This window comes from Chlorocebus sabaeus, chromosome 18 (assembly GCF_047675955.1).
Source record: "Chlorocebus sabaeus isolate Y175 chromosome 18, mChlSab1.0.hap1, whole genome shotgun sequence".
NCBI classification, from domain to species: domain Eukaryota; kingdom Metazoa; phylum Chordata; class Mammalia; order Primates; family Cercopithecidae; genus Chlorocebus; species Chlorocebus sabaeus.
In genome coordinates this window covers 74711628-74724442 of record NC_132921.1, presented here as the reverse complement: position 1 = coordinate 74724442, position 12815 = coordinate 74711628, and the positions used below count along the sequence as shown (strand labels likewise).

General features: G+C 52.5%; 1 protein-coding gene across 9 annotated transcripts in view; it reads right to left on the bottom strand.

The window, feature by feature from the left end:
* LDLRAD4 (low density lipoprotein receptor class A domain containing 4) overlaps positions 1-12815 on the bottom strand; it is a 443890-nt gene that overhangs the window by 8292 nt on the left and 422783 nt on the right. For 8 of the 9 annotated variants that reach the window (XM_007974746.3, XM_073006499.1, XM_007974745.3 and 5 more), the window contains one exon: positions 805-858. In XM_007974746.3, coding sequence (XP_007972937.1) covers positions 805-858 — 54 coding nt within the window. Of the gene's footprint in view, positions 1-804; positions 859-1281; positions 1922-12815 lie in introns of those variants that run through there. The other variant, XM_007974760.3, reaches the window with a different exon arrangement.

Here is a 12815-nt window from a genome sequence, read left to right as displayed (position 1 = left end):
CAGCCAGGACTCTGGGTAAGCAGAAGTTACAACTTCACACAGTTAGAGAAGATTATTGCCCTACCAATTACTTTTTAACAAATCCCCCAATAATGACTGTTTTTTCTTTGTGGCTCCTAGACTTTTTCAGTTATTTGGAATCTGAATAAAAGTTTCCTGTAGTTATTTTTAGTCACTGACATGAAAAATGTTTTTACTCAAGTAAATATGATTATCATAATTTATTTTTTCAAAATGAATCCAGGTAGTATATTTCTTACAAAATCTTCTCATTTGTTCTACCATCCCAGTTTATTCTAGGAGATGGCTCTTTTATATACATATATATACACACACACACGTGTATATATGCAGATATGTGTGTGTATACATACATGTGTATATACATGCATTTAATATACACACATATCTACACACATACATAGAGATACTGATTTCTCTCACACCACTATTTTTAACTTAAAAGCAAAAAAATGTTTTAAAATCCACATTATTACACTTGGAGATGTGGGAATGAATCATGCCGATATTTATAAACTATGCCCACACTTGCCAAGGCACATTAGTAGAAGCTTATGGGATCATGTAAAGATATGTGATTCTCAAATTGTTTTTGATAAGGAGCTTTAGACTAGCACGAATAATCCCTGGAAGATTCTAGGGGAAGTCCCCTCCCGCTTTTGACCAAAGTTCTAGGCAATGCCTTCCTCCAAGTGTGTCAGCCCGCCTGGCGAGGCCCCCTCCCCTTCCACCCCGCGTGGCAGGGACACGACCCCCTCATCCCCACCTCCTGGGGCCCCTTACCTCCGAGGCGCCCGGCCGTGGTGCGGCGCTGTCTGAAGGCCACAGGCACCCTTCCTGGCGGCGGGGAAGGGGAGGAGAGTGGGGAACAAGAAACAGGAAAATCATTAGCCCCGCAGCACCTAAAAACATGAACCACAACTTCTGGAAAGGGGGATCTACATAAAACGTGGAGCGAGACCAGGCGCGGCGGCTCACGCCTGTAACCCCAGCACTTTGGGAGGCACAGGCAGGTGGATCACGAGGTCAGGAGTTCGAGACCAGCCTGACCACCACGGTGAAACCCCGTCTTTACTAAAAACACAAAAACTAGCCGGGCGCGGTGGCGGCGCCTGTGGTCCCAGCTCCTCGGAGGCTGAGGCGGGAGAATGGCGGGAACCCGGGGGCGGAGCTTGCGGTGAGCCGAGATGGCGCCGCTCACGCCAGCCTGGGCCACAGAGTGTATCAAAAAAACAAAAACAAAAAAAGGGATAAACACACAAACAAAAGAGCGTGCAGCGAGAAGGCTGGTCCGGTGTCAGATCTCATGTCCACACGCAGGGCTGGGAACAAAAGGCCACGTGGAAACGCCGAACTCCTGGCCAGATGAGACGTGAAGTGGAAACCGGCTCACGCTCCACACCTGCGGGCTTCAAATACACTCAAGACGCCCGAACACCCGCAGTCCGGGCCGCCCGCGAGGGTCTCCAGTCCGTATTCACGGGGCAGGCGCAACGTCACATCTGCTGCCTCAGGATCTCTTCAAAACCGTGTGGCCAGACGGACAAGCCACAGGCCTCGGGAAAGGTTCTTCCCAAGGGCACGCGTGGGCCCTTTTCAGCCCGGAGCGGGGTCCGCGGCGCCGTCACGGGAGAGCTGGGACTCGGCGGGAGGAGCCCGCGTGTGGGGAATTCTCGGGAACGCGCGGGCTGGGCCATCCCTGCGCTCCGAGGGCCCCGGCGCCAGCAGCACACGGCGGTGCTCGGATGAAGGGGGCTCAGGGAGCGCCTGTGACCGGAGGGCAGGGCCGGGCTTGGCGGGCACAGACCAGGGCGGGGCTCTGGCGCCAGCGGGGCGGAGTCAGGGAGGGGGCGGAGTCAGGGAAGGGGCGGAGTCGGGAAGGGGAGAGGAGGGAAGGGGGCGGAGTCGGGAAGGGGAGAGGCGGGAAGGGGCGGAGTCGGGAAGGGGAGAGGCGGGAAGGGGGCGGAGTCGGGAAGGGGAGAGGCGGGAAGGGGCGGAGTCGGGAAGGGGAGAGGCGGGAAGGGGGCGGAGTCGGGAAGGGGAGAGGCGGGAAGGGGCGGAGTCGGGAAGGGGAGAGGCGGGAAGGGGGCGGAGTCGGGAAGGGGAGAAGTGGGAAGGGGGGAGGCGGGAAGGGGAGAGGCGGGAAGGGGGCGGAGTCGGGAAGGGGACAGGCGGGAAGGGGGGAGGCGGGAAGTGGCGGAGTCGGGAAGGGGAGAGGCGGGAAGGGGGCGGAGTCGGGAAGGGGAGAGGCGGGAAGGGGAGAGGCGGGAAGGGGCGGAGTCGGGAAGGGGCGGAGTCGGGAAGGGGAGAGGCGGGAAGGGGCGGAGTCGGGAAGGGGCGAGGCGGGAAGGGGGGAGTCAGGGAAGTGGCGGAGTCGGGAAGGGGAGAGGCGGGAAGGGGGCGGAGTCGGGAAGGGGAGAGGCGGGAAGGGGAGAGGCGGGAAGGGGCGGAGTCGGGAAGGGGAGAGGCGGGAAGGGGAGAGGCGGGAAGGGGCGGAGTCGGGAAGGGGAGAGGCGGGAAGGGGGCGGAGTCGGGAAGGGGAGAAGTGGGAAGGGGGGAGGCGGGAAGGGGAGAGGCGGGAAGGGGGCGGAGTCGGGAAGGGGCGAGGCGGGAAGGGGGGAGTCAGGGAAGTGGCGGAGTCGGGAAGGGGAGAGGCGGGAAGGGGGCGGAGTCGGGAAGGGGAGAGGCGGGAAGGGGAGAGGCGGGAAGGGGCGGAGTCGGGAAGGGGAGAGGCGGGAAGGGGGAGTCTGGAAGGGGCGGAGTCGGGAAGGGGCGGAGTCGGGAAGGGGCGGAGTCTGGAAGGGGCGCACGCGCTCCCACCGCCCGGGGCCCAGGCTCGGCCTGCAGGGGTGCTCCTCTCTCCGGGAGCCCAGGCGGCCGCAGCCGGGACGCCGCCGGGTCCCTCTGCCGGGCACTCAGAGGGGCTGAGCGGTTCCTGAAAACGCAGCGACTGTCCCCAGTGGCCTTATTTCCCGAAAAGCGAGCAAAGACGGCCAAGGGCCCCCAGGAGCCCCCGTCCAGCCGGCTGCGCCCCCGAGGCCCGGCCCTCGGCTGACCCGGCGCCCCGCTCCCTTCCCGCACCCCACGCCGACAGCGGCCCCGCCACCCCAGACCGGACACCGCGCGGGGCGGGGCGCGCCTGCTGCTGCTCCGGGCCGCCGCCCCCTCCCTCACCCCAGCCCTCGGCCCGCACGTCCCACGTCCCGCACGGGCCCGGCCTCCCTCCCGGTCTGCAGCGCTGAGTGTCTGGGCAGAGGCCGCTGCGCCAGGCGGCACCACCGCGGCTTCCCTGAACGCGAGGACTATGTTAACCGATCTAATCCATCGATGGATCCATCTATCTCTGTCTAATCTATTTCTCTCTGTCCGTTCATCCATCTAATCTATCCATCTGTCCTTCTCATCTCTCTCTATCCATTTGTCTCCGCCTATCCAACTTACCCATTCATCAAGCAATCTAGGCCATCTAGCTTTCTAAATATCTGTATCTCTCTCTCTGTCTTCATCCATCCATCCATCCTTCCATCCATCCATCCTTCCATCCATCCATCCATCCATCCTTCCATCCTTCCATCCATCCATCCATCCATCCATCCATCCATCCATCCATCCATCCATCCATCCATCCATCCATCCATCCTTCCATCCATCCATCCATCGAGATGGGGATCTCGCTGTGCTGCCCAGGCTGATCTTGAATTCCTGGGCTCCAGTGATCCTGCCTCAGCCTGCTGAAGTGCTGACATTACAGGCTAGCGCCACCATGTGGGGCTAAAGGACTCCTCCTCTCTGGGAAATTCACAGCACCCATAACTAAGAACTGCTGCTGTTGACATCTCACAGACTTGTCTCATCTTTTCCTCTATATGTGTACTTTAAAAAACTACACACGCAATACATGTATGCATTCTCCCTTGTACCACACACAACCAAACACATTCTAGAGTCCCAAATCCACCCGTATTCTGGTGCTGCACCTCTGCACTGTGTCTTTTTAAATGCATTTCCCAGACCTATATGGGTGACACACATTGTTTGTTAAATAAGTAACTAAATTCTTTCTTAAAGCTTGTGAACCCAGGTGCCCCTCTTCTCCGTTCCCTCTCTCTCTCATTGGCCTTATCCAGCCTGTCAGCAGGTCTAACGCATCCCACAGAGAGTTCCTGAAGCCGGGAAAGGGGTGCAAAGGGTACCTCAGGGCATGCCTGCAGCCCTGGGTCTCCTCCCCACCACACCACCTTCCTCAGCCTTGCTGCTGGGGCCAAGTCAGCCCTGGACCTTTCCCAGGCAGCCCACCAGTGTGGGTCCCATCTGCTCCTGTTGCTCAAGACAAGGGCACAACTGTTATCTATTCATTTTGCTTGCTGGGGTGGAAAAGGGTGTCCTGCCCTGAAGTTCTCAAAGCCTGAGAACTAAGCCTAGAGCAGGAGGAGAGTTGGCCACTGGTAGAAAAGGAGTTCAGGTCATTCCTGCCTTGGGACATCTGCCAGATAGGATGGCCTGGAGATGGGAACTTTTCCTGCCTGGCTTTTGTTTTTTGCAGGAATAATGTAACAGCAAAATTAAAAATCCAAAATGGGAGGAAATGCATCTACAGTCCCATTATCCTAATACTTAAACAGAGTTTTTTTTTTTTTTTTTTTTTTTTTTTTTTTTTTTTTTGAGATGGAGTCTTGCTCTGTTGCCCAGGCTGGAGTGCAGTGGTGGGATCTCGGCTCACTGCAAGTTTCACCTCCTGAGTTCGTGCCATTCTCCCGCCTCAGCCTCCTGAGTAGCTGGGACTACAGGCACCTGCCACCAAGCCCAACTAATTTTGTTTTTTTGTATTTTTAGTAGAGACGGGGTTTCACCACGTTAGCCAGGATGGTATCGATCTCCTGACCTTGTGATCCGCCGACCTTGGCCTCATAAACCGCTGGAATTACAGGCGTGAGCCACCACACCCGGTTGATTCTTTAAATGCTTTTCTAATGCTTGTTCATTTGCATACATTATACAGTTGTAACCATAATGAGGTTACATTATTGTTGTGTTTTCTCGTCTTCACAGGGTATAACGTAAGTACCTTCCTCCACCACCACCAGTTTTTTCCAGCTTTATTGAGGTATAATTAACAAAATTTATGGCTATGAAATGATTTATTTAACTATTTACTGACAATTGCCCCCTGCCCCAATTTATTTACTTTTATAGGAAACTCTTTTCCCAGGCCTTTCACCCACACGGTACATAGGGGACACTACAACTACAACATGCTGTGGAACAGCTTGAGGCCAAAACTCGAGAAGGCTGGCATTCCAGCTCTGTGCCCCAGGCTGCTACGCAGAAAACCTAGATGGGAAGACTGACTGGAGTTCTAGAAAGGCTGAATCCCAACTACCCCGTTCCATTAGCTGATGCGCACTCCACAGCCTCCCCTGGTCATTCCACCAAGGTTGTCACACGCTGACTGTCTGCAAGGTCCCCGTCCTTAGCCCTTAAACCTCTCGTGCTGCTGGTGAAGCCTGCTGGCTCCTGCTCCATCTCTACGTACAACAAGGATTTGACTCTGTGACCGGCGTCCTCCAAGGGACTTGTGCCAACTGAGAGAGTGCAGACAGCTGAGTACAAAGATGTATCTCCCTTGTCTAGGCTGGGGGTCTTTTCCCACATGCTACAGAGAACATTTTCAGGGAGAAGGGGGCTCACTACACAGTTGGCTTCTGCTCAGATGGCAGCATTCCCGCATCCTCATTGTGGGGCCAATTTTAATCAACAATGAAGGCACTGATGCTCTCGGCTAAAGCTTGCATTGTTGTATTACTCAAACAAGCTGTGAAATAAAATAATACTGAAAGTAGTTCACAGAATTTTGAGCAATAGGAACAAAGCTTTGTTAATAACTTCATACAGGCTGAAATGCATTCCCTGTCTTGTAGGCTATTTCCTTGTAAGAACAACCAAAAGGGAGGCAGCCATTCACCCAGCTGTTCATTCATGACCTCACTATACATGTACTGAACACTTCCTTGCAGCAGGTCTCAGTCCTCTTCCGCTGCAACACGTGAGCAGATGTGCACACGTCCAACAGATACAGGTGCTGCATGTCCGCAAGGGGTGCGAGACGGGGGCTCTGCACAGTTCCCAGGGCTCACAGAGTCACTCCAAACCCAAGAAACTCAAGAAAGCATCCTGGAATGCCAGTGGGTTAGCGGGCCGTTACTCTGGGGATCACTGAATGAATTCTAGTTTACTTTTTAAGTTACATTACTCTCAAATCACTCACGTTTGACCACTATAAGGACCAGTTCATTGAGACCCACATCACACTGAGCAGGACTCATCAGGGGCTGTTACACCTGCCCCAGGATGCTTACGAGAAGGCACCTGCTTTGGGGACACACAGGTCTGGCAGCAGCTCTCAGAGGCCTTTTGTATGTGCAGTGCCTTGCAAGCATGTTTTTATTCTCTTACTTTCTCCCTGGAACAACGGCACTAACAAAAAAGGTAACAAGAATTATCTGATGACAATTTAGTATTATACAGATGGAGGCTGCCGCTATCAGCACAGGTTTACATCTGTAAGGGTAAGAAGTCTCTGAGGTAGGTAGCCATGGCACAGGCTAGAATTCTGGCCATGTTTTTCTTTTTAAAATTTAAAACATTTTTATTACTTTTTTATTTATTTGTATTTTTTAAATTTATTATTATTATACTTTAAGTTGTAGGGTACATGTGCATAACGTGCAGGTTTGTTACATATGTATACTTGTGCCATGTTGGTGTGCTGCACCCATCAACTCGTCATTTACATCAGGTATAACTCCCAATGCAATCCCTCCCCCCTCCCCCCTCCCCATGACAGGCCCCGGTGTGTGATGTTCCCCTTCCCGAGTCCAAGTGATCTCACTGTTCAGTTCCCACATATGAGTGAGAACATGCGGTGTTTGGTTTTCTGTTCTTGCGATAGTTTGCTAAGAATGATGGTTTCCAGCTGCATCCATGTCCCTACAAAGGACACAAACTCATCCTTTTTTATGGCTGCATAGTATTCCATGGTGTATATGTGCCACATTTTCTTAATCCAATCTGTCTCAGTCTATGTTGCCTAGGCTGGAGAGCAGTGCATTTTCATAAATGTGCTGAGCACTAAACTCCTGGCCTCAAACCATCCTCCCACCTCAACCTCCTGGACAGCTGGGACTACAGGTGTGTGCCACCGAGCTCAGCTTCTGCCACTTTCCAAACTGTGATCTCAGGCAGCTCATTTAGTTTCTCCCAGCCTCAGTTTCCTTATTTATAAAAAGAGGTTGTCATGAGGCTTAAATACCATCTATGAGAGAATTCCTTAGCACAGCGCCTTAAATAAGCTTCAGCAAAATGGTAGCCCTTCTCATCGCAGGTAGTGGTTACTTGCTGTTGTTACGCACAGTTAAAGGGGGATACATTTCCATTATCTCTCTTTTTTTTTTTTTTTGAGACAGAGTCTTGCTCTGTTGCCCAGGCTGGAGTGCAGTGGCATGATCTTGGTTCACTGCAACCTCTGCTTCCCGGGTTCAAGCCATTCTCCTGCCTCAGCCTCCTGAGTAGCTGGGACTACAGGCGTGTGCCACCATGCCCAGCTAATTTTTGTATTTTTAGTAGAGACGGGGTTTCACTGTGTTGGCCAGGATGATCTCGACCTCCTGACCTTGTAATCCGCCCGCCTCGGCCTCCCAAAGTGTGGGGATTACAAGCATGAGCCACCGCGCCCAGCATAATTTCCATTATCTCTCTTAAGGTATTCCTTTAGGCCGGTGCAGTGGCTCACGCCTGTAATCCCAGCACTTTGGGAGGCCGAGGTGGGCAGATCATGAGGTCAGGAGATCGAGACCATCCTGGCTAACACAGTGAAACTCTGACTCTACTAAAAATACAAAAAATTAGCTGGGCATGGCAGCGGGTGCCTGTAGTCCCAGCTACTTGGGAGGCTGAGGCAGGAGAATGGCATGAACTCGCGAGGCGGAGCTTGCAGTGAGCCGAGATGGTGCCACTGCACTCCAGCCTGGGCGACAGAGCCAGACCCCATCTCAAAAAAAAAGATACTCCTTTAAAGATAACAAGTTCATTGACATTTCCTTACTATTTTTTTAAACAGTATTCCAAAAGTGGCATTTTGAATGGAAAGGCTGAGGAATGGGGGCAGCTTAGGCAATGCTGTGTCAATTCCAGGATTCTTCAGGAGCTTTCTCCTAAGGTCGGGTGCTGCATTAACCAAGAGACTCCTCACAGGCAAGTTCTCCTCTGGCTCTGGCTACTTGGTTTCAGTAGAACCCCAGGTGCTACACAGACCAAAGGCCCGCCACTGCGTAAAGACTATCTGTGCTCTTAAAACATTAGCCCAGCATAGCAGTCAGCTGCCCACCGAGGCAGCCACCAGGACTACACACCTCAGCCGAGATTATCTGCACCATGTGCTGTTTTCTTGATGTCATGAGGTCACACAGGGAGGCAGTGGATGGGGTAAAACAAAACAAAGCAAAACAGAAAAAATCCAAACAACTTTTGGCCAGGCATGATGGCTCATGCCTGTAATCCCAGAACTTTGCGAGGCCAAGGTGGGTGGATCACCTGAGGTCAGGAGTTCAAGACCAGCCTGGCCAACATGGTGAAATCCTGTCTCTATTGAAAATACAAAAATTAGCCGAGTGTAGTGGTGGGTGCCTGTAATCCCAGCTACTCAGGAGGCTGAGGCAGGAGAATCACTTAAACCCAGGAGACAGAGGTTGCAGTGAGCTGAGGTCACGCCACTGCACTATAGCCTGAGTGACAAGAGTGAGATTCCATCTCGGGGGGGAAAAAAAAAAGTGCCAGGTGTGGTGCTTCACACTTGTAATCCCGCATTTGGGAGGCTGGGGCGGGCAGATCACCTGAGGTCAGGAGCTCTAGACCAGCCTGGCCAACATGGTGAAAAACCGTCTCTACTAAAAATACGAAAAAAATTAGCTGGGCACGGTGGTGCACGTCTGTAATCCCAGCTACTCGGGACGCTGAGGCAGGAGAACTGCTTGAACCCGGGAGGCCGAGGTTGCAGTGAGCAGACATCGTGCCACTGCATTCCAGCCTGGGCGACAGAGCAAAACTCCATCTCAAAAAAACAAAAACAAAAACAACTTCATAACGTTGAACTTTGTGAAAAGTTTTTATTCTCCTTTGGGCTTTTTTTTTTTTTCTAAAATGAAATCTGTATTGTGAACGAATACAATGGACCGTTGAACAACATGTGTTTAAACCTGGCTGGTCCACTAAAACGCAGATTTTTTTCAACCCAGTGTGTATTCATGAGATGCAGAAACCTCTCATATGGAGGGCCGACCTGTTTTGTCCGGGGTTCAGCAGGACAGACTGTGGGACTTGAGCGCGCTGGGACTGTGGTGTATTTGGAGGTCCTAGAACCAATCCCCTGACGGTACCGAGGGACAGCTGGGCCTTGCTGTTTGTCGTTCTCCTGCGAGTGCAGTCACTGTCAGACCACCACTCCTGTTCCAACATCTCTGAGTAGGATGAGAACATTTTTCTTTGGGGTCTATAAGGCTGTGGGCAGGGTCTTGACAGCAGTAAACACGACAAAGGCAGAAGCTTTCCTGAGACAGTCTCTAGCCGACATCCACAGAAGGCACAATCACACACACACACACACACACACACACGGGCACAGCTGTCTTCTCTGCTACGTACACTTGGAATTAAAACATTAGTCTAGTGCTCTGGCCTCTCTGGCTTGGCCCTGGGAGCTGCCCCCATGGGCCGCTCTGGTGAGCACGGCTACCCCGACCCAGGGACCACCCTGAGGGGCTGGCTGGTCAAATGGCTCTGCTGAATCCAGACTTTTAATTCCTACATCTACGGAAAAGGGACACAGAACGGTTCCAAATCTTGCAGGCTTGAGGACATTTTCAGACTCCTTTACACTTGGGCAATCTGTTCCATATTTTCTTCCTTCTGAATGGTCAGTGAACGGCCACACCAACAGGAGAACTCCCCACAAATTCAATCTGCTTGACACCAAAACATTTGCGTTAAAGCGAAAAAGTATCACCGGATTTTCCAAATGATTGTCTTTATGGTGCTGAAAATCAGACGTGTTATCTGCAGATCTGGAGCACGGCAACTGAATGCTTTTCCTTTTCCATCAGGCATTTGGCACTCTTTTGGGGGGAGGTGGGAAATACTCCAATGTTACGGTATTTGGAGGTGGAACCTTTGCGAGGTAATTAGGTAATGAGGGTGGAGTCCTCATGAATGGGACCAGCACCCTTGTTAGAAGAGGCTGGGGCTCCTTCCACAAGAGAAGGTGGCCGTCCGCCACTGGGAAGAGTGGCCTCATCCGAACCCAACCGTGCCGTCACTGTGGTCTCTCACGTCCGACCTCCAGAATAAGACACCAGTGTTTGTTGTTTACAAGCCACCCAGTCTACGGTACTTTGTTCTAGAAGTCACACTAAGGCTGAATTTTGAAGTTTGAGCTCTTATGTTTATATTTTTGTCCATTTTGAGTTAATTTTTGAATATGTTATAAGGGCCCAATGTCATTCTTTCGCATGTGGCTATCCAGGTTCCCCGTCACCACTCTGAAAAGGCTGTCCTTTCCCCATTGAATGGCCTTGGCATCCTTTCTGAAAATTATTTGACCATATATTTGAGGGTTTATTTCTGCACTCTCTATTCTGTTCCATTGGTCTATATATTGGTCTATATCCCAGCACCACACTGTTTTGATTACTACAGCTTTGTAGTAAGTTTTGAAATCAGGAATTGTGAGACCTTTAACTTTTCAATTTGTGGATATTTAGGGTCCCTTGAGATAATATATAAACTTTAGGATGGATTTTTTTTTTCCTATTTCTGCAAAAAGCCTCATTGGGATTTCAAAAGTCATTACAATGAAGTCTGTACATTGCTTTGAGTAGTACTAACATCTTAAAAATAGTTAAGTCTTCCAATTCATGAATACAAGCTATCTTTCCATTTATTTGTATCTTCTTCCATTTCTTTCAGCAATGTTTTCTATTGTTCAGTGCACAAGTCTTTCACCTCCTTGGGTAAGTACATTTCTAAGTATTCTGTTTTTTTTGATGCTATTGAAAATGGAATGTTCTTAATTTCCTTACCGAATTGTTCACTGTACATGAAAATAAATGCAACGGATTTGTGCATGTTGATTCTGTATGCTGCTACTTTGCTAAATTCATTAGTTCTGACACTTTTTCGGTTATTTTTAAAATAGAATCTTTAGGGTTTTTACACATAAGGTCATGTCATCTTTTAACAGAGATACTTTTACTTCTTCCTTTCCACTTGGAATGTCTCTTCTTTCTTTTTCTTGCCTAATTGCTCTGGCTGGAACTTCTAATTAACACTATGTTGAACAGAAGTAGTGAAAGCAGGCATCCTTGTCCTGTTCCTGGTCTCAGAGGAACAGCTTTCAGTCTTTCACCATTAAGTATGAGGTAAGCTACGGGCTTTACATGGACAGCCTTTATGATGCTGAAGTAGCTTCCTTCCATCCCACTTTGCTGAGGGTTTCTATCACGAAAGGATGTTGAATTTCATCAAGTACTGACGGCAGTGGTGGCCCATCTGGAGCGGCTGCTGTGAAGACACTGGCTGAAGCAGGGGAGGCACGGCCAGGGCTGTGTGCTCCATGGAGCCGGTGGGAGCCAGAACAGGTGGGAACCCTGCCCCGTTCCGTGTTGGTGGGGCAGGAGCCCCGCCCTCCTGGCTGCAGCTGCAGTCACAAAGCGGACCCAGGCATCCTTGTGCTCTCAGGCGCCTGGTGAAGTGCCCCCCCCTGCAGGCTCAGAAGTGCCTGCTCGTGCTGCCTCGCCCCTTCCCCCTCCTGGTGCCTGCTCGTGCCGCCTCGCCCCTTCCTGCTCCTGGTACCTGCTCGTGCCGCCTCGCCCCTTCCCGCTCTTGGTACCTGCTCGTGCCGCCTCGCCCCTTCCCGCTCTTGGTACCTGCTCGTGCCGCCTCGCCCCTTCCCGCTCTTGGTACCTGCTCGTGCCGCCTCGCCCCTTCCCGCTCTTGGTACCTGCTCGTGCCGCCTCGCCCCTTCCCGCTCTTGGTGCCTGCTCGTGCCGCCTCGCCCCTTCCCGCTCTTGGTGCCTGCTCGTGCCGCCTCGCCCCTTCCCGCTCTTGGTGCCTGCTCGTGCTGCCTCGCCCCTTCCCGCTCCTCGCCCCTTCCCGCTCCTGGTACCTGCTCGTGCCGCCTCGCCCCTTCCCGCTCTTGGTACCTGCTCGTGCCGCCTCGCCCCTTCCCGCTCTTGGTACCTGCTCGTGCCGCCTCGCCCCTTCCCGCTCTTGGTACCTGCTCGTGCCGCCTCGCCCCTTCCCGCTCCTGGTACCTGCTCGTGCCGCCTCGCCCCCTTCCCGCTCTTGGTGCCTGCTCGTGCCGCCTCGCCCCTTCCCGCTCTTGGTGCCTGCTCGTGCCGCCTCACCCCTTCCCGCTCCTGGTGCCTGCTCGTGCCGCCTCGCCCCTTCCCGCTCCTGGTGCCTGCTCCAGTTTTGGAGCAAAGTTGAGGCTGAACCTGGGCACTGTCACAATTCGGCCAGGTGTGTGTCTGCTTGGGGCAGTGTTGATATGCCAGCCCCCTGCCACCTCAGCCCCCTCCGGACTTTGGGTGCTGATGAGCATGGGTGGGAGGCTGGGGCAGGGGTGGGCTGAGGGTGGCCCTTGACACCAACAGCCTGGGCGCCGTGTACATGACTGATGGCAGCAGGAGGCAGGCAGGCTCCTGGGCAAAAAGGGGCAGGTCCCTGGTGAAGCCCCACCTTCA